Source organism: Felis catus, chromosome C2 (genome assembly GCF_018350175.1).
Source record: "Felis catus isolate Fca126 chromosome C2, F.catus_Fca126_mat1.0, whole genome shotgun sequence".
In the NCBI taxonomy this organism is placed as follows: domain Eukaryota; kingdom Metazoa; phylum Chordata; class Mammalia; order Carnivora; family Felidae; genus Felis; species Felis catus.
In genome coordinates this window covers 58,457,961-58,479,239 of record NC_058376.1, presented here as the reverse complement: position 1 = coordinate 58,479,239, position 21,279 = coordinate 58,457,961, and the positions used below count along the sequence as shown (strand labels likewise).

General features: G+C 38.1%; 2 protein-coding genes across 24 annotated transcripts in view; both read right to left on the bottom strand.

Moving 5' to 3' along the window:
- Positions 1–523: 523 nt before the first annotated feature.
- ABHD10 (abhydrolase domain containing 10, depalmitoylase) lies at positions 524–16,505 on the bottom strand. Its single transcript, XM_003991621.6, has 5 exons — positions 15,954–16,505; positions 12,881–13,064; positions 7,017–7,128; positions 6,361–6,498; positions 524–1,808 (listed from the first exon to the last, which is right to left on the bottom strand). The coding sequence occupies exons 1-5, from the start codon at positions 16,300–16,302 to the stop codon at positions 1,464–1,466; spliced, it is 1,128 nt and encodes a 375-aa protein (XP_003991670.3). The 5' UTR covers positions 16,303–16,505; the 3' UTR covers positions 524–1,463.
- Positions 16,506–18,990: 2,485 nt separating this feature from the next.
- The window catches only part of PHLDB2 (pleckstrin homology like domain family B member 2), a 231,668-nt gene continuing 229,379 nt past the window's right edge, over positions 18,991–21,279 (bottom strand). For all 23 annotated transcript variants that reach the window (XM_045036916.1, XM_045036924.1, XM_045036923.1 and 20 more), the window contains one exon: positions 18,991–20,986. In XM_045036916.1, coding sequence (XP_044892851.1) covers positions 20,846–20,986 — 141 coding nt within the window. In that variant the 3' untranslated portion in view covers positions 18,991–20,845. The remainder of the gene's footprint in view (positions 20,987–21,279) is intronic.

The window sequence follows — 21,279 nt, the reverse complement described above, 5'->3', positions numbered from 1 at the left end:
TCTTGAAAACACCTTTATAAATTGCATTTCATATTTTCTTACTGTCTCTGCACTTCAGAAAGCCCTGACTTAGATGGCAATCACTTGGCCATTTGTACTTAAGGCACATTTTATTAGAAAAGGAAATGTTTCTGCAAGTAGGCAAGAATATATAAGGATTAACTGCCTCTTCAGAATATGCAAATACTCCATTACTAAGATCAAATCCCATTTAAATGACAGATAAAGTCAAAATTTAGAAGTGATAGATTTCCTTTGTATCATTGTGAAGTTTTGAGCCTTTGAAAAAGGAGAACCTTGGTGCACCTGGGTGGCTCAGTCGGTTAAGCATCTAACTCTTGATTTTGGCTCAGGTCACGATCTCACGGTTTGCGAGATCAAGCCGAGTTGTACTCTGTGCTGATAGTGTCGAGCCTGCTTGGGATTCTCTCTCTCCCTCTCTCTCTGCCCTTCCCCCACTTACATACATGCACGCTCTCAAAATACATAAGCTTCAAAAAAAAGGATAACCATAATTTTAAACTCAAATATAACATGTAGAATTTAATAGTCATATTCTGACGTTTTGAACTTTATCACACCTAATTTTTTCCAATCATTTCAGATTTACTTCAATAAACATTGTCCTGTATTTTGTGAATAGCATTTTAAAATCAGAAGCAATTTTACAAATTTCCATATATGATCGACGACAAAGGACAAAAAAATTCAAGCTTTATTAACAATTCTAAGTAGAAGAGAACACAATTAAGAGCTGTCCTGGTTAACATAAGCATTTAGCAAACAAATTACCTCGAATAAAAAAGTAGGAAATCTTTTAGTAATAAAAAAAAATCAACACGCAACATGGACAGACCTAGAGGGTACTAGGTTACGTGAAGTCAGACAAGAGAAAGACAACACAGTATTACTTCACTTACATGTGGAACCTAAAAAGCAAAACAAACAACAAACAAAGCAGAAACAGACCCATAAATGCAGAGAACTGGTGGTTGTCAGAAGGGAGAGGGTGGGGGGGATGGGCAAAAATAGGTGAAGGGGACTGGGAGACACAGGTTTCCAGGTACAGAATGAGTGGGTCACGGGATGAAAGGCACAGCAGAGGGAACAGTCGGTGGCACTCTAACAGTGCTGCATGGTGACAGGTGGCAGCTACATCTGTGGTGAGCATAGCATAACATATAGAGCTGTCCAACCACTATGTTGTATCCCTGAAACTATTATAACACTGTGTCAACTCTACTTCAATTAAAAGAAATCAAGGATGGAAGGAAGAAAATTTTCCAGACAGCAGCTTATACTTTCGTCACAATTTGTATCACTTATATCATACAGCGTTAAATAAATACTCATGTGATATTTACAAAACAGAGACGTAAGAGGAAAAAACCCAAGTATCAGGGTCTTACATCCTTCTTCCAATTTTCTGGATCCGTTAGTTCATACCAACTAAAAATGTGATTCTAGTTAACTACAGTTGAAAGCTTATCAATTAAGTCATCAATAGTGTAAACAAGAAGTTGAATGTCCGATTTTTCCTTCATTCTGTGATCACTGTTTTTTCGGAGGATGACATCAACATCTTTGCTGACTACTCGGTCGGCAACCTGTATGGATGTATGCCAAGGTACGATGTCATCTTTCATGCCGTGGAGCAATCTTATAGGGCAGTTCACAGGAATAGGGCTATGTAACAAGCAGTGGTGTTCAGCTTCTTTAATGAAACTGTACTGAATGTCATAAACTCCTTTTTCACTGTATTTTGATGGCATGCTCCACACACCTTTCACCTCTATTTCCTTTTTTACCTATTGGGAAAAATGAGGGGAAGAAAGTATTTATACAACACTAACAAATGCAATAGTCTTAAACAGTCTAAGAAAAGCAGTCCTAGGAGGTAAAGAGATAAAAATGTAACAATGATAATTATCAAAAGTTAAACACTACGTGCTAGGAGCTGTGAAAGGTACTTTACACATAGTTGTCTCCTAAGATCCTGATAACAACTGTTATTATTTCATTTTTACAAAAGAGGCTATTAGAATCTAGAGAAGTTAAATTTCACGTTCAAAGCTGAAAGGTAACAACTGTCATAACTAGGATTCAAATTAGATTTAGCTTTATTAGGTAACATCTTAAATCGGGTGTTACTTCACCCCAACTAAAAGGGAAAATGAAGGGGAGAAAAAGTAATTTCTGGAATCAGTTCAGGCATCATTCATATTATATAAACCCTAATCTTAGGAATAACAACTGTTTAGATTTCAAAATCACAAACTAAAAGTATCTGTATGTGAAGCTACTAAAATGGGGATGGGGAAAAAGAAGAAAAGAAAGAATCAAGCCCAGAACTAAAAATGAAAAATAATACGGTACTTACTCTGGGACAACCAAACATGTGCAATTTCAGGCTAAATGTAAAAAAAGGGGGAAAAAAAAAAGAAAAGAAAAAAAAAGTACTGTTTCCTTTCCAGAGTCCTAGGGAATGAGAAAAAAACGTGTTGTTCTGGATGACAATGAAGTCTTCCAGATATTTCCTGAAAACTGAGCAAGGATATCATTTCTACACATATTTCCTTAAGATGAAACACCGGGTATCTTTGGATTCTTGAAGAGTTTTAATTTTCTAGACTATAATTTGTGTTAAATAATTAATTTTCTTTTCTTTTTTAAAAAATGTTTATTATTTTGAGAGACAGAGAACACAAGCAGGGGAGGGGCAGAGAGAGAGAGAGAGAGAGAGAGAGAGAGAGAGAGAGAATGAATGAATCCCAAGCAGGGGATTCTGCACTGACAGTGCAGAACCCAAAGTGGGGCTCAAAAATCATGAAATGAGAGATCATGACCTGAGCTGAAACCAAGAGCTGGATGGTTAAGCAACTAAGCCACACACATGCCCCTTAAACAATTTTTCTAATTAGAGTAACATATACTCATTATAGAAAACATGGGAAATACAGAAATTACAAAAAACAAGCAATCATACATAATCCCATCTCATAGGTGTAATAATCATTAACATGCTGGCTCATTTCCTTCCAGTATTTTTTCTCTATGTATTTGGTTTTATATATATAATATGTAAAACAGGTATTACCCATTCACATAGAGTTTTCTATGGTGCTTTACTTATTTCATACATATATTTCTGGGTTTAAAAAAATTCTGTGAAAAGTTTTTTTTTTTTAATGAAAAGTTTTTAAAGGCTGCATAGTAAATATTCCATTATGCTAGATCTAAACTAATTAACTTGATTATTTCCACACTGCTGGATACTTCCATTAACATCTTTGAGCACAAAGATTTATCCGTATATAAATAAATTATTTGGAAAGATTATCAGAACTTGAACTAGTACATGAAGATGTAAACTAAAAAAAAATTTTTTTTAATGTTTATTTTTTTTGAGAGAGAGCGAGCAAGCACGAGCAGGGGAAGGGCAGACAGACAGAGAGGGAGACACAGAATCTGAAGCAGTCTTCAGGCTCTGAGCTGCAGCACACAGCCCAACATGGGGCTCGAACCCAATTGTGACTTGAGCCAATGTCGGACGCTCAACCGAGCCACCCAGGCACCCCAAGATGTAAGTATTTTTAAGGCTCTTGAAACCATATCATATTAAGGGAATTTCTGACTAGAAAAACAGGTGGACATCTTATCAAAAATAAAGAAAACTATAAGGATAGAAAAGCCAAATATATTGAAAATTTTTGTATTTAAATTTTCAATAAAGATATTATGATTTTTCCCATGTTTAAAATTGTTAATTTATTACAAATATGAAAAGGAAAATAAAAATTTAAACAGTAAGATATATGATATAATCTCTATGTATTTAGGCGTTTTAATGTGTTTTTTAAAATTCCAGAACGATTTACTGATTCAGTGAAAAAGCTGCATAACTGAAAGCTATACTCCTAAATACGTCTTCAAATGACTTGAAATTAAGGAAATTCTAAAAAACTATAAAATGTGAATCTACATGAATATTAAGGCAGTCTCTGTATTAAAACAACATGTATATGCTAAGTAATTTGGATGTAAATGAAAAAAATTAAATTAAAAAAAAAGAACATGTGAACTGGGTATTTAAAGCAAAAATGATATTCAGTGATCCTCAAATACTCAGCATCATTCTCCTGAATTTGTAATTTCAGTAATTAGAACTTAGTTTCATTGGTCATTAGATGAAGTGGGAACCATGCTAATTTACGGATACAATTAATAATAGCTGCATTTTAAGCATCCCTGCCCCCCAACCAGCTGTTATCTGCCACTGAAGTGAATGAATACTATCCATTTGTAGAACAAATTAACTTCATAGAATGTTATATGTAATTGAACTCTCAAAAAGTTCAGAAATAGCAAAAATATCATTAACTGAAGAAAATGTACAATATACATTAAGTTCTATGCCAATAAGAAACCACATCAAGGTGATGTGGTTGAGAAGCTTGTATTCCAAACAGCTGTGCACCTATCTGCCATCCTCTAATGTTCAAAGGAGGCAAACAATCAGAGTCAGTTCCTACGCAGTAAGCAATGCTGAGTGTTAACATTCCCAGGGCTAAAGATGATAGTAAAAATCACCACTTCTGCTCCCTTGCCATTGTTAGAGCTAGCTCCTTCTGTGAAGAAGAGATAGTGGTCCTACTGTCCCTGTTCTTTGCTTACATGCTTTTAAGTTAACATGCTTCTATTCACCAGCATTTGCTCGTCTGATTTAGGATTAGCAGAGACATGCCCTGATTTGCAGGTATAGACCTTCTCAGTCATTTAGGGGATTACTGACCATATGCTCCATGAGTGACGTGGATACACACATAAAGAATAATGTACAAAGACCTTGTCTTTTACCATAACAACAACACAAAATTGTTTAATCACCTTCTTCCTCATCCGCTATGTTCTTGAAATAATTTCCTACCAGGAGAAGCACCATTTAATTGAGTTAGAGGATGGAGTAAGGGCTTTAAGGTTTATATGCAGAGATACAATGGTAGGAGTATTTAACAGCATCGGACATTGAGGCACTATGTATGAGAAACAACTAAGAAAGCAAAAAAATTCAGAAATCTGAGGTTAAGTGCAAGGAAGACCAGCTTTGCAATTTTAGCTCTCAGAGGAAATTACATGAAGAAACTGCACATGCAGATAATAACATTTCTTAAGGGGCTGGGAGGAACGTGGGCTGAGAAGCAGCTTAGGACAGATAGTACACGGCACTGGTATCAATGCAGAACTTGAGGCAAAAGTCAACAATATTCTACTATCCACCACTACATAGGCCTTCTTCCTTCTCTTTATTTCCTTTCCTCCTCTACCTGCTCTTCCACTCTCCAGAGCAGTGGTTCTCAAACTTCATGGGAGGGGCTGGTTAAAACAGATTGCTGGGCCACACTCCTAGTTTCTGATTCAGTAGGTCTTGGGTGAAGTTCAAGAACATGCATTTCTAACAAGTTCTCAGGTGACGCTGATGCTGCCGGCCTAGTGAAAACACTCTTTGAACCACTTGAATAGAATGCTTTTCTTTCTTTAATTTTCTGTGCCTCATCCTGCTAGGGTCATAGTCCCACAGGTGACTTTAGATCCTTAGGAAAAAGACACCCAAAGAGAACTCAACTGACTGCAAAACAACAACAAAACACACAAAAATAAACAGCCATTACCCATTATTTCTTTATCCCTGCAGATAACCGAAGTGCTTAAACATGTCTAATAATAAACATTAACAAATTATTTTCATTTACTTCAGAAACCTCATTTCGACCATGATTTACTAAAGTGCATGGTAATAATGAAAAGCACATTTTTTTAAAAGGTGAGAATTAGTAGAACAGAATGCCAACTCCATGTCTAAGCCAGGAGTCACACACCTCATCTCCTGTGTGCGGACTCTGATGGATGATAACATGCACGGGAGAACTCTGCCGAGAGATGCTCTGAGGCTGCTCTCAGGAGAAGAAAAAAAGTTTCATAATTGATGAGCCACGTCTAATGTGGTCGTAAGAATAGGTACTATTTCCCATATGCCAAGAGAGATCACAATGTCCGATCCAAGTAAGTAAATGTGATTAATAATGAAAATGTTGCTAAAAAAAGAAATTAAACATGTGATTTCATTAATGTGGCTGAAATATGTGGTAGAATGACTTGAAGGGACTGAATGAAGAAAAGGAGACCTTGAACAAGAGCCCAATCAGTTAAATAAGGCAAAGAGATTATATACAAAAAGGCAGCTAAGGCAAAAGATGAGCCAGCACAGGAAGTCAAAGGACAGATAACACACGAACAAACATCCCAAGAAAGAAGAAGCACAGCTATGACAGGAGGCGTACACTGAGGTTGCTTGTGACCCACCTCAACAGGGAGCTGATTAAACTGTATCACTAGGCCATCTACAGCTGTGGCTATACCAATAAGAGCAACGACCTTTTGTGGCCTTGCGATTGCAGCATGAAGCATAAGCCATCCACCGAGGCTAGATCCAACAAGTATCTAAAAACAAAAACACACAGTTATATTTATTTTTTTAAATTTTATTTTAGAGAGAGAGGGAGAGACAGAGTACGCGCCACCTGTGAGCAGGGGAAAGGGAGACAGAATCTTAAGCGATGCGGGGCTCAATCCCCTGACCCCGGGATCATGACCTGAGCCGAAATCAAGAGTCAAACGCTCAACTACTGAGCCACCCAGGTGCCCCCAAAAGATACACAGTTTTAAAGAGGAATTTCTTTTTCTTTTCTGTAAGGGGATTCAGTAATTTATGTATGTACTTTTTTCTTCTATATCCATTAGCTCCCAGACTTTTAATATTTGGCACAAAGTAGAATTAGAATTAGGATTGCAAGGTAAAGTAAAATGCCACTTACATTTTATGAGAAAGTGAATAGAATAATTTTAAATCAAATACAAAATTAATTGTTAAACATTTAAACTATTAAATTTTCATAGCTAAAGAAACAGCTCAAAAAAAATGAGGTTAGTCAATAATTATATTTAACACAAATAGTCACCTGTGGTCCTTCAGCTAAGTCATCAATTATAGAAAGAACATCTTTTCTCCATTTTCCCACTGTGCATTCTTGTAAGTTACCATCCGAATTTCCAACTCCTGAGTAATCAAACCTAGAAAAAGCGGAAACATATATCTATATCTAGATATCTGTATCTAGCTATATATTTCTCTGATTTTTAAAGAAGACAGCTCATTTACCATTATTACAATGCTTAAAATGTATTAAAATAAAGCAATGAGGTCATACATATTTTAGCAGATCCAACTGGCATAACCTTCAAATATCACCCATGTCCACTCACTCTCTCACCTCCTCCACTGCTAGCAGCCTGTCCATGTCACCGTCTTCTCTGCCGGAGTAGTGTAATAGTCTCCTAAGTGTTCCTGTGTCCATTTTCTACCCCAGTAGTCTATTCCCCACGTAGCAGTCAGTGCTCTTTTTAAAACAAAAATCATGTCTTGCACAAACCCTTCAAAAGCCTTCTACCATCTTTAAACAAAACATAATGAGGCCTCTGACTACCTCTCTGATTTCATTTCTTACAGATTTCTTACCGTTCTCTCCCTCCCAACTGAATTCGCATTTGCCTTCTTGAAGTAAACGGAATATACCACCCAGGTTTTGCTATCAACTTTTCTTTCTACAGGGCATACTGTATCCCTCCAGATATCCACTTTGATTGCTCCCTTGCTTCATTCAGGCCTCTGGCTCAAATGTTACATCTCCAGAGATGCCTTCTCTGACTACTCAATGCACAATTGTGCTGCTTTCATCATTCTCTATTTCCTTACCCTGCCTTATTTTCTTCATGGCAAATATTGCTACTTGACATATAAAAAATTTGATTATTTGTTTATGGTCATCTCCCACACTAGAATGGAAGCACCATATGGGCACAGGCTGTTTTGTTCACCGCTGCTTTCCCAATGCCTACATCAGCACTTTGCACATGATAAGTGCTTAGTATTTACTAAATTAATAAAAGGGAAAGAGGTAAATCAAATTCACGATCATCAACTCATCCCCCTAGTTTGCTTCTTCTTCCAACTGCCTAGCTCTCCAGGCTCCAAGTCTGTCGATCTGTGCATTTTCAAGGCCTCAATTCAATAGACCAGGAAATATCGCATCACGTCTGCAGATTACCTTAAACCACAGTCATACTGAACTACTCCGATCCCTGGACAGACCCTTTTATAATGCTGGGCCTTTGCATCCTGTCTAGAAAGCCTGGAAAGCCTTCCTTCCCACCCAAACTCCTACTCATCCCCCAGTCATGTCACCTCCTGAGGAACTCTGACATACACTCCCTCAGTCACTTTCTTTTGTATGCACTCACTTAACACTTTTCATATTATGTAGTAATCAGGTCAAATATTTGTGTGACTAGAATGTCAGTTCTTGAGAGCAGACTGTTTCACTCTAATTTTTTTTCCAGGATACCAAACACTGCTTGCCCTGCGCCATCCTCACTCACTCTCATTTCTTCCCATTCACCTCTTTCTCTGCAATCTGGTAAGACCAGTATCACGCTGCACATCTTTGTCATCTTTTAAAAAAAATTTTTTTTAACATTTATTTATTATTTAAAAAAAAATTTTTTTTTTCAACGTTTATTTATTTTTGGGACAGAGAGAGACAGAGCATGAACAGGGGAGGGGCAGAGAGAGAGGGAGACACAGAATCTGAACCAGGCTCCAGGCTCTGAGCCATCAGCCCAGAGCCTGACGCGGGGCTCGAACTCCCGGACCGCGAGATCGTGACCTGGCTGAAGTCGGACGCTTAACCGACTGCACCACCCAGGCGCCCCTAACATTTATTTATTTTTGAGAGACAGAGCATGGGCCGAGGAGGGGCAGTGAGAGAGGGAGACACAGAATCCGAAGCAGGCTCCAGGCTCTGAGCTGTCAGCACAGAGCCTGACACGAGGCTCGAACCCACGAACCATGAGATCATGAGCTGAGCTGAAATCAGATGCTTAAGTGACTGAGCCACCCAGGCGCCCCACATCTTTGTCATCTTAAACCTGGTCTAGCATAGTAGCCTCCTGTGTCTGTCCACTCTTTCTCCAAATGGATCCACTTTATACATGGCAGGTTTTTTTCTGAAACATTTTATTGCTATGGAATTAACTTCAGCGGTTCCCTGTAACATACAACATAAACATTCAGGGCTAAAGCCTATTTTTTAGACCATTATATTCTGGTCATCTCAGATTGATCATTTATCATGTCATCTGAGGAAACCAGTGCTTTGGCCCAATTGATCAACTTGCTGTTACTAAACTGGCTCTTGCTTTCTGTTCCTGTTTCATGCCTCATACTATTTCCATCACTGGGAGTACCTCCTCCTTTCACCTTCCCAGCTCATCCTCTCAGAACTTAGTCCAAACAAATCTTTTTTTTTTTTTTTCCTGGAAAAACTTCCCCCAGACAAGCTGAAGAAAAAATTCTTACCTAATGAAACTTATACAGAATTCATTTTTATCAGTCACAATCAATTTTTATACCCTGCTCTATAAGACAGTTTGTATGTGTGTGATGTGCCTCATCATTCCTGTGAGACGGTCAGATCCTGGTGGGGAAACACCATTCTTGGTTTTGTGTCTGCCTTCTTCCCAGAGGCGAGACACCTACACCTCGCACACAGAGTATGATAACACATACTAAATAAATAAACGTGGAAGGTAAAAATAAAAAGAATCACTTGATTCAAATTTGAAGTGTTCAGGTTTCTCTAATTCTTAAAATCTGATGAAAACTAATAAATCCTAGTGTTTTTAGTGTACATGTAAGAATATATATGTGACACACAGCATACACACATTTTCTTAGGGATTTACGAGTCATGGAGGAAAAAGAAATTCAATTTTTCTTTGTTATAAAGTGAAATAATTTTGGACCCTTGGGAAATTGTGTAACAAGGCCACTGCTCACATCACAGTCATTATTTCCCTTCAATCCAGAGGACACAGAAAACAGACCCAGGAGAAGAGGGAAGAAAGGTACCAGCTAATCCTTTTTCCTCCCTTGGCGGGCAATCGGGCATCTCTACTTGCTGCATCTTTCACAGCTGCCTTCGAAATGTATGATGCAGATGCAGAATACAAGTAGAAACCCTTCAAAAAGGAAAATATAAACATCTGGTGATACTAAAAGGTACAAGTAAAAAATATAGTTCACTCTTGCTGAACCCTAACCAAGGGACAAAGACAATTCAAACATATTCAGCTGTTGGGGCACCTGGGCAGTTCAGTCGGTTAAGCGGTCAGACTTTGGCTCAGGTCATGATGTCAAGGTTCGTGGATTCGAGCCCCGTGCCCGGCTCTGTGCTGACAGTTCAGAGCCTGGAGCCTGCTTCAGATTCTGTGTCTTCCTATCTCTGCACCTCTCCCACTCACACTGTCTCCCTCAAAAATAAAAAAACAAAACTAAACAAAAACCAAACATATTCAGCTATTTAGGACTTTAAGACAGCAATGGGTGGGGCAAGGAGCGGCTGGCTGAGTCAGTACAGCATGAGACTTGATCTTCATGTGAGAGTTTGTGCCCCACTTTGGGTGTGCAGCCTACTTAAAAACAAAAACAAAAACAAAAACCCCACAGGCTGTTCTAGCAGCCTCAACACTCTAGGACATATTCCCAAATCTAGAATTAAATATTCTATGGCAAATAACTATGAGAGAATACCAGCCCTAGCATTGTGTGCTATATTCCTGAGCTCTGATTCAATCTTATGTCAGGCATGGTGACAGAACATCAAAAAACTGTTTTCACATAGTCATATGTACCATTTCTTGTATAATATACAAAACCATTTCCTCATTCAAGATCTAAGATTTTACAGCCAAAAACATAAAAAAGGTAAACTGAGAAACTGGAGTATATATAAAAGATAAAATCTCCAATAACAAGCTACAATGCAATCAATAGTTAATAGTGATTAGGTTGCAATGAAGTTTGATAAAAGCAAACAAAAAGGAATCTGGTCAAATTAAAATTTTGCAGTGAAAGGCTACACTTTTATAAAGGTTTATAAAGATATACTTAGGCTATGTTTTAACACAGAACCAATTAATGGTCTGTACACATTATAATTAATGTTTATTTAATACACTTTAAAAAAAGTTTTCCATATATATTCAAAATAAAGAAAATGCACAGATGTCATGTGTCATAGGGAGATAGGAACTGGTTACAGCGCTCAGTTTCAACTTAAATCCAAGAACTGGTAAAAGGGCAATTTCTTGATTCAAATTCTCTGGCGGATAAAAAGAACGACGGCAATTTTTCTGACTGTATTGTGTTTTGATCAGTGTAGTTTCCCTTCCTGTACAGATCTTCTTCCTTACCCCAATCCTAACATCAGTGTGCCTTTATGAAGTGTTTTTTTATCCACTTCAATCCCCAGTTTTCTCTCACCTTGTGCAACTAAGTATGCTATTCCTTTTGACACGGTATATTCTGTTGAGTATTTCTGCCTAATTTCTTATGTTTTTTGTCTTGTTTCCCCAACCTGATCTTTAAGAACAACAGCCATGTTTTAGAATTTGTTGTATATTTTACAGCACCCAGTCATAGTGCTAGAATGTCTACTTGGAAAAGATACTCCAGTCTTCAGAATAACAGTTAAGTCAGAATAGATTTTTAAAAGTTCTGAGTAGGAAAATGAAACTCAATATGATAAAAAAGAGTAACACTAAATCCATTTAACTGACATAATCTCTGCTAATATGTTGAATAAAATCTAAAAGGTTTTTTGTATTTATATATTAATTTCTGAAAGCTATATTTTCTAGACATATTGAGTGAATGTTAGTGAAACTATTATTCTAACCATGTAGATGAACAGATTTTTAGGCCATTAGTCCTAGAAAGGATTCAGACATTATCTTTAGTTCATCCTCCTCCTTTTTTATGATGAAGAAAATAGGTCCAGTGTTTATCAGCTGACTCATCTTGTCACAGTTATTGCTGGAACGGATTCTAGTACCCATAATTCTTGAATTCCGGGCCAGCATTCTTTCTATTAAACCATACTATCTTTTCTGGCAAAGTAGACACTAACTAAATGATTGTTATAAGTAAACAAACCTAATAACGATGTAAGCACACTATTTTACTAAAATAATTACTGGAATGAAATATTAGGAATTATGAAATCAGATTTCGGTTAAATAACACATATCCTCTCTATGCTTCTATACACTCAGACTACAGGAGTGAGGGGAAAGAGAAAACTTCAGTGCAAACATGAATTATACAGTACTAATTTTAGAATACTTTCATTCATTCATTTATTTATTTATACAGGCATGGAACATCAATGAAAATACCAGGCCAGAGAAATGGAGTTCTAAACTATACCTAAAACCAAAGGAAAGAATGGGCTCAATATGAGGATGTGAAGTGGGAACTTAAAAGATCATAAGAGACATGAAAAATATACAATATTCTCGAATACATGTATTATTTTTAAATACATATTTTGAAAGTAGAGTTATAAAGAGTGACCAAATAAAATCCCCAATGGAAAGCCACAAAATAATTACAAGACATTACAAGAAAGCCAACTACTATTTTTGATTTGTTTTCCTGCTAGATTATTACATCTGAAGAGTTTAGTTACCACTAGTTTCTTTTTCCACCAGCATTGTCAGGGTGGCACAAAGACCATTAAAGAAGGTCTTTTTAGGGCTGCATTTGCAATAGCCCTAAATCACAAGGTGAAAGTTTACAGACCATTAAAATAAGTTAATCCATAAAGACACTGGCATTTGCTCCAATTGGTTAGAGCAGAAATATATCTCCATTGCCATGCTCAATGGCAGTAGTATTTTTCTCGGAGAAATGTGTTGTTCCTACCTTATATAGGCGTGACCTAGAGATTTGCAAAACTCTTCAATCGCCAATGCTTTTGTACCATTCATATTAGAAATATAGCCAGGGATGAAGATAATTCCCGGACTTTTGCCTTTTAGCTTCTTATAAGCCAGGTTTGGAAGGTCTGGTCGACTAAGGAAAGAGACCGATGACTTTGGTCTGCAAGCTAAACAAAGTACAAAAACATAAACTATAGTTTAAAAATACTGTTTTTGGAAAACCATACACAATTGACCCTTGAACAACATGGGGGTTGAGACACTGACGCCCCCGTGTATTTGAAAATCTGTGTGTAAATTCTGACCTCCCAAAAACTTAACTACTAACAGCCTACTGTTGATTGGAGGCCTTACCGATAACATAAAGTTGATTAACACATATTTTGTGTGTTGTTTGTATTATTATATATTGTACTCTTACAAAAAAGTAGGCTAGAGAAAAGAAAATGTTGAGCAAATCATATAGAAAATGTATTTACAGTAGTGTTCTGTTTATTGAAAAACACCAATGTATAAGTGGGCCTTAGTAGTTAAACCCATGTTATTCAAGGGTCAACTGTATATTTTCAATCTTAACTTTCTTAACTTGTCAAATTGATGTCAAAACTACTTCCATTTAAGAGGAAAAACAGAAACAGACTTGAAATATTAAAATCACAAGCCTATCCATGGTATCTTTTGAACTCATATCAAAATCAGTTCATATTTTGAACTCATATTCAAAATCATTTGAACAAGGTCCAATCTTGATTCTTCCAAAATACACAATGAGGTGGAAGTTTCAAGGCAATAAAAGATAGAGACTTGTAAAAAAAAGTTTTCCTGTAAAAAATGCTGCTGTATCGTCTGTCCTAAATAGTATCAATTAATGTTCAGATTTAATTACACTAGTTTAAGCCTTCTCTTGTGAGATTTTTCTTTTTAATTTTTTCAGTGTTGGGAGGAGTTTCACATCCTCTACTTTTTGGCAGGGGGGGGAGAAGGCAGAGAAACGGTTTCGAAGGCAGAGGTGCTGTGCTCCTGCTGGTAATACTGGCTCCCTCGCCATCCACAAAATCATGGGCCATGCTAATAGCCTGTCATGATTTTGTATCAGCTGAGGTGGGTTCAATGAGCAGTTACTTTACAAGAAACCTTGAATAATTTATAATAGTACCATTTTCGGAAAAAGATTTCTCACAGGACTCTGCAATCACTATGTTTTATTTGTTGGTTTGGCTTTCTGTGAATGGCACACAGATCTTAGTGCAATTTAAGTATAACAGCACAACTGGCAAACCTTATAAGGTTACTCTATTTCACTGTTTTTCAAGTTTTTTCCTTACCATAAAATCTATACTTGCTCTTTAAAAAAGGTAAAGAGATTTTTAAAAAATTAAGTCATTTATAATCCCACCTCCTCCTTCCAAAGAAATTAAGTTTGTGTATTTCCTTATACTCTTTTCCTGAACCAAGAAAATCTCATCTTTTTTTAAAGTTTTTTTTTTTCAACGTTTATTTATTTTTGAGACAGAGAGAGACAGAGCATGAATGGGGGAGGGGCAGAGAGAGAGGGAGACACAGAATCGGAAACAGGCTCCAGGCTCTGAGCCATCAGCCCAGAGCCCGAAGAGGGGCTCGAACTCACGGACCGTGAGATCGTGACCTGAGCTGAAGTCGGACGCTTAACCGACTGAGCCACCCAGGCGCCCCATCTCATCTTTTATATGAAATGAAACCTTCCTCCACTTTATTGTGGCCAAGGAAAACATCTCTGCCCCCCTCTATGTGAGTTGACAAAAGCTTCCTTCATTTTGGGTTTGAGAAGTTGATTTTTTAAAAACTGAATTGAAGGCCTTAAAGCTATCCCTATAACATGTAAGTGTTGTTTCAAAGTTTCACTGTGTTGTGAAATATGCCAAATTAAAATTTTTTTAGTGAAAACCAGGGCTAGTGGGGGCCAGTTATGTTGGTTGGTAGGTTGTATCAGCAAAAATGTCAATTTCCTAGTTCCTTAGTTCAGCACTCAAATCCTTCCTATTGTCTTCTCAATATTACATCTCCAAACAGAAATTTCTCCTCTGAAACAGTAATTTACTTCATTTTGGTGAGTTTTAAGTGGAGGGGTTCTTAACATTATATCCATAAATGATCTTTGTACTATAAGGATTAGCTCAAAGCCTGATGCATAAATCCTAAATGACGTGCTAAACAGATGAAAAAGTATTACAATTTACTTAATGAATGGACATACTATACTTCACTAGGGGAACTTATATATATAACAAGCCTTTAGACTGTACATAATTAAGTGTAAGTTAAACTGATTATATACATTTAAAAATTTTAACCAAAGCAAAGGGTGTCAGCAATGACAGTTCCCATTCCAAGCACAATGCATCTGACAGCTTGTATGCCAAAGGTGTAAAAACAACAAAACTAGAGAATAAAAAGACACAATTCAGAAAGACTACATATACTGGGGGTAGGGTGCTATGGAGAAGAATCGAACACAAGTTGAAGAAAATATTCTGATGCTCTCATTTTTGGTACAAATTCTGGTTTCCTTTGTAGAGTAATGAATATGGTTTTCACTGAGCGGGAGCATCGAGAAGGCAAAATCAGAAATTTGGCTTGCTCACGGCGTCTACACTTACACACACACACACACACACACACACACACACACACACAAAGTTCATACTATAAATTTCCCAAAGGGAAGCAAGGTCAGGTCTCAGCATCCTAACGGAGTCAAGATCTGTAAAGCCCTTAGACCAGAAGACAAACGAAAGAAAAAGCAACTAATAACCAAACGCACATCTTAAATTTTTCCTAGCGTTGGCGCTTAACACAGGGAGGCAGGCACAGAGTACGATCCTTAAGCTGCAGAGCGTAAAACTCCAGCAAGGGCCGGCAGAGTTCTTCCTACAGCTTTCACCAGAATCGCTGAAAGCGAGTAAAACTAGAGTACTGAGAACGGGGGAAGAGCATTTTTAAATAAGGCGCCAAAAACGCACTAGACAGGACTCCAAGTTCGAAAGAACGCGTACTTCTCCCGCCTTTCGGACACTGACCTGGGACCCACCGTGGCGTCCGCTCCGACTTCCTTGCAAGTAACGCGCTGAGGCCACGGTAGAAGCCTAAGAAGACGGCCTCTCTGCCCCACCTCCGACGAGGTACCCAAGAGCCCAGGGTAGCCATGCCCGCCCCCGCCATCTTCCCAGAGGCCCTTGAGTACCGTGCTGACCCACAGAGTAGCTCCGAGCGCACAGTAACCAGAACTGCGCATGCGCCGCCGGCCGGAAGCCGGGACTTGCTAAAGCGTTTCAACTGAGGGCGCACATGCGCGGAGAGTCGTCGCTCTGGCGAGCCTCTCGCAATTGGACGGTTGGTTCCCCAGGGAGTTTTTGCCTGTGAAGGCATGGAATGTTTTGAGCAGCCTCAGTAGGTAATTTTCTCAATTGATTGTTAGCTGGCTGTTAGATAGATAGAGGCGCGGAGAGGATCCGTATCCAACGTTCCTAGATAGGAAACCATCTCATCATCCAGAGGACACTAGGGAGCGGAAGCTTAAGATGCTAGGCTGCTTGCATTACAAATCGCCTTCCCACCCCGACAGTTTTAAGACAGTTTTAAACCGTACCGGAAATGCTTCCAAAATCTGACCTTAATCCTGCTTGTGTAAATACCCGAGGTGGACTCGTTCGCTGCTCCTTCGCCGCTTTCCAATTCGTTTTTACTCTGTCTAGCTCTTTATATGCCTGACAATTGAATTATTTATTCTGTCCCCTGCCTCATGTTACGTGCAAAAATAAATCCCAGGAGATATATGCTTTCAACGGAAGATTAAAACAAAGGATTTAAATACACTTTAGGGCAGTATTTTGTAGTTTGGGGATAGAAGGGACTTTCATAAGCAAGAGATGAAACCTCGGAATAAATAAAAATGTTTGCCTGTGAACAACTTTTTTCACGGTAAAAGGCATCTTGAGTCAAATGAGAGTCTAGAAAAACTGATTTTACGGCACAGATAACAGAACATTAATACTTCTATTCAGCCTGCTCCTAGTAATAAGGAAAAAAAAAACCCTATAATTCAATGGAATTAGCCAACGGCTGTGAGTAGGCGCTTCATCTATAAAGATGTTCAACTTCACTAATTGAAAAATGTGAATAAAAAAATAACATGTTATTTTTCTCACCTGTCAGATTGGGAAAAATTAACAGAGCAACTGTGGGCAAGGATGATGGAAAACTGGCACTCCTGTATGGTTGGTAGCAGGGTTAATTGCTAAACTCTTCTGTCAAGTAATCTGTGCACAATTTAAATTTTTTTTTCAACGTTTATTTATTTTTGGGACAGAGAGAGACAGAGCATGAACGGGGGAGGGACAGAGAGAGAGGGAGACACTGAATCGGAAACAGGCTCCAGGCTCTGAGCCATCAGCCCAGAGCCTGACGCGGGGCTCGAACTCACGGACTGGGAGACCGTGACCTGGCTGAAGTCGGACGCTTAACGGACTGCGCCACCCAGGCGCCCCAAAAATATATATATTAATCTGTGCACAATTTAAAATGTGCATCATTTTCAGCGCCCTTGATCTAGTGGCTCCAGTCTGTGACTCTTCTGTAAAGAACAGTATTAGTTCCTAAGGATGCATATAATCTGCTACAGCACTATATATATATATATATATATATATATATATATATATATACACACACACACACACACACACCATAAATATATACACCATATATATATATTTTATTTTATTTTTCAGAGAGAGAGAGAGAGAGAGAGAGAGAGAGAGAGAGAGAACAAGTGGGGGAGGGGCAGAGAGAGGGAGACACAGAATCCGAAGCAGGCTCCAGGCTCCCAGCTGTCAGCACAGAGCCTGATGTGGGGCTCGAACCCACGAACTGTGAGATCAAGACCTGAGCCGAAGTCTGTTGCTTAACCGACTGAGCCACCCAGGCACCCCTATTTATTTTATTTATTTATATACTTAAGTAGGCTCTGCTCAGCTTGGAGCCCAACACAGGGCTTGAACTCAAAACCCTGAGACCAAGAGTGAGTGGCTTAACGACTGAGCCACCCAGGCACCCCTACAGCACTATTCTTATAAGCAAGCAGAAGAAAAAAAATGAATTCTGGGGGCCCCAGGCATCAGCAAGTAAGAGCTTATCTAGTTTTTTTCTACTTAAGGTTAAGGTGGCTGGTATAAAATACTTAAGTAAAGCCACTTTTCTATGTTAGTCATACATTTTGGAGCAATGATTGGTGCTAGAGTTAAAGGCAAATGTTGGACACAGTGAATCCGGCCTATCTTTGGAGTCTTGAGAACCTGTCTTATTGGAACATTGGGAAAAGTTGGATAAATAAAAACTAAATAGATCTTTCTTGAGTGGTGTAGTGCCAGAACCAGATAGCAAGGATGGCTGCTCGATTTCAGGATGCACTCCAAAAGTTGTCGAGCTATTTTGCCATTTCTCCATTAGGCCTGTTGTAGATTCCAAAGAAACTAAATCACTAAGGTGATAGACAATGTGTGTCATTTCGTTGTCCTTTAAATCTTAACAATAAACATTTCTCACTATGGGTTTTGGATAATTGCAAATATTCTCAATCATTCCTGTCCCTATTCTCTCCTTTTATTTTTGTAGATCTTGCATTTAATGTACAGCAAAATGAAAACAATCTGACTTGTCTCCATAGTGGGAAAAACACTGCTCAAAAGAGTAGGGAAACCCATAGATTGTTTTCTCTATCCGCCCTTATCAGTATAACAAATCATGAAAAACTGTGGCTAGTGTCAAGTGAAGATGCTTTTACCTACAGTGATGGGCTTGAAGTAGACCAATTGTTTCTGTACCCACTGTCAATGCTGCCTTCATTATCAGGAGTGTAAGGATATATTGTTCGGGGCCATTTCTCTCTTTGAAATCTGCTGCCTTAGTCCAGGGAGACAAGTGAGGTTGCCTTCAAGTAAAATCCTTTACTTCACACCTGCGTGAGTTTTTTTTCCCCTGTCAGATAAGTAAATACAGCCCTTGCAATCCCCAGTAATAATTGCATCTTTGCAAAAAGACGGTCAGATGTCACATTTGTCAGGAGTCATCTCATTTCAGTTTTATAAAACTACAAATCATAATGTTAGCACACAAAATCTCCACCTTTATGGAGATTGACAATTGACTTTTGCTGATTAATCCATCTCCTCTTATGTCACCAATAGGTAACCTCCTGACGAGAGATGAGTTTATTTTCAGCTGTGAAATCTGGTCAACATTTTAATCCATACTCAACATATTTTAACACACATCTTAAAAGGTTTACTACATCATGCATAATATAACGTTGATTAGAATATCTTCATAATCCTATAGAGAAAGTACAGTACAGTACAGAAAAGTTATATCTTACATTAACCAACAAAATTTTAGCAACTGCATTTCACTCTCTTAGATCATTACAAGGGTTTAGGGCTGATGTCTGAAAAAAACAGATTATAAAACTGTCTTCTGCAATAGTGACCTTGTCCTCCACTGTTCAAATAAAATCATGAGTCATCCAGTTGCAAAATCTTATTATTGGCAACGTGTATACATGTGTGCAAACCAGAATGCAAATTTTTAAACATTGTACCCAGTCAGGCCAGATCAAGATGTTATGGACACTTCCAATCTAGTCATTTCACCTTGTACTAGTAAGCAAAGCCATTAATTATTCTCTACTTCTATTCATTTGCAAACTTCTAGGAAAGAATACGTTCATACTTACAAATACACACAACATGACAGACCCAGGATAAGTGGCATTTGAAAAACTGTTATAAAAGAGACTTGCCTGAAGTCATTTCATTCAAGAAAAATTAACTTAACTCTAAAAAAACTAAAGCTAATTGTAAAGAAATACATAATAAAATAGTACATTACAGAGAACATTAAGTTGGAGTTCATTTTCCTTGTTCTATAATATTACTTCTGTAAGTAAGTATTTTCACTGGTCTGTTCTTTGGTGAAAATAGGGCTCTGGTTTCATCGTTATGTCACGTGAGGCTGCAAAAAGAGGTGTGTTCCACGATAAAGAGCAAACAGACAACCTAAGGAAATCGGCTACTGGCTACCTTTATTCTCAGCACCGGGAATGGAGAAATCTTTAGCAAAACATGAAATAGTCTCTTTATTTTTAATCGCTCCAAGTGACAGAATGCCTGTCTAATAAGACTGCTTCTGTCTAAAACACACAACTTTTTGTTTTTTCTTCTTTTACAACAAGTGATTTGCTATATATGGACAGTCGCTTATGCCAGTGGTAACTCTCCAGAGTCAACTTCCTGGGCAACTGATGGCATCAAAGTACCATTTTAAAATGTAGAGTAACACCAAATACAGTTCATCACTTGAAACTACCACTATTAAACAGAAGTCACGTCAAGTCTTTGGTTTAGGTGCAGTACTTAATAATTAGGGCAAAGCTCCTAAAACTCTCCCCCAACCCCTTATTTGCTTCTACTTACAAAATAACCTTCAGCAAAATGGTTTTTAAAACGTCAGTTGATTAACGAATAATGTCAATGCCAATAATTTGGGTGCTAAAATAATTTCGTATTTCCAAGTACATACATTTTTGTAAACTGTTCAGTTTATTTCACCAAAGTAAACAATTGATAAAAAACAGTTTATAAGAAGTGTTCCTATAAGTGATGCTATTTACCAAAATAGTGTTTTCTTTCTCACAGGTGCTTCAATCCTTTCGCTACTTGTCGTCAAACTTTGAATTCAACCCCCCTTTTTCTCTTTTACAAATGACTTCCTGTTAATGTAAAAAGGAGTTCTGAGTATACACAGTTAAAGGGATGGGCCTGTGGGTCCGGGTCTCTCCATCCCGGACTGAATATGGCTTCATTCTTGTAAGAGACTATTGCAGTCTGCCCGGAAGTACACTGTTGGCGCCAGTTCGCTACAACAAGAAGTGGGTGTAACCTTCTGCGCCAGTAACTATAACATCCATCCAGATCCGCATGGCTTCCGGCGATGGCGCGACCATATAGTAGATTCTGTCATGCGTCTTGACACTGAAGGTGAGTAATGGGTTAGGACTCTAAAAATCAAAAAAGGAAAAGAATGTAAAACAAACATCCTGAAATCGTAACATTAAATAACACAGACATCTATGGGAGCTTTTTCCTCTTCAAAAGTTTTCCAGTTTGTGGAAATCTAAATTGGTATTACTTTTGCTCTCGTAGAACCTGTACCCCCACCTCCAGCATCTTTCTTAGGACTGACTATCTTTCTGGCCTCACTGCACAATAACTCTCACACAGAGAGCTCACCAATCAATCCTCTTAGCAGCTGCTTTGTAGATAAAGCTCCAGCCCAGTGCCTAGATAATGT

Excerpts from the sequence above, each read along its gene's own strand:
- ABHD10 (XM_003991621.6), bottom strand. The coding sequence starts at position 16,302 with ATGCCTTCACAGGCAAAAACTCCCTGGGGAACCAACCGTCCAATTGCG. Across the intron at positions 13,065-15,953 it reads GACGCCACGGTGGGTCCCAG|CTTGCAGACCAAAGTCATCG; the intron begins GTCAGTGTCCGA and ends TACTTTGTTTAG. Across the intron at positions 1,809-6,360 it reads TTAATCAGCTCCCTGTTGAG|GTAAAAAAGGAAATAGAGGT; the intron begins GTGGGTCACAAG and ends TTTTCCCAATAG.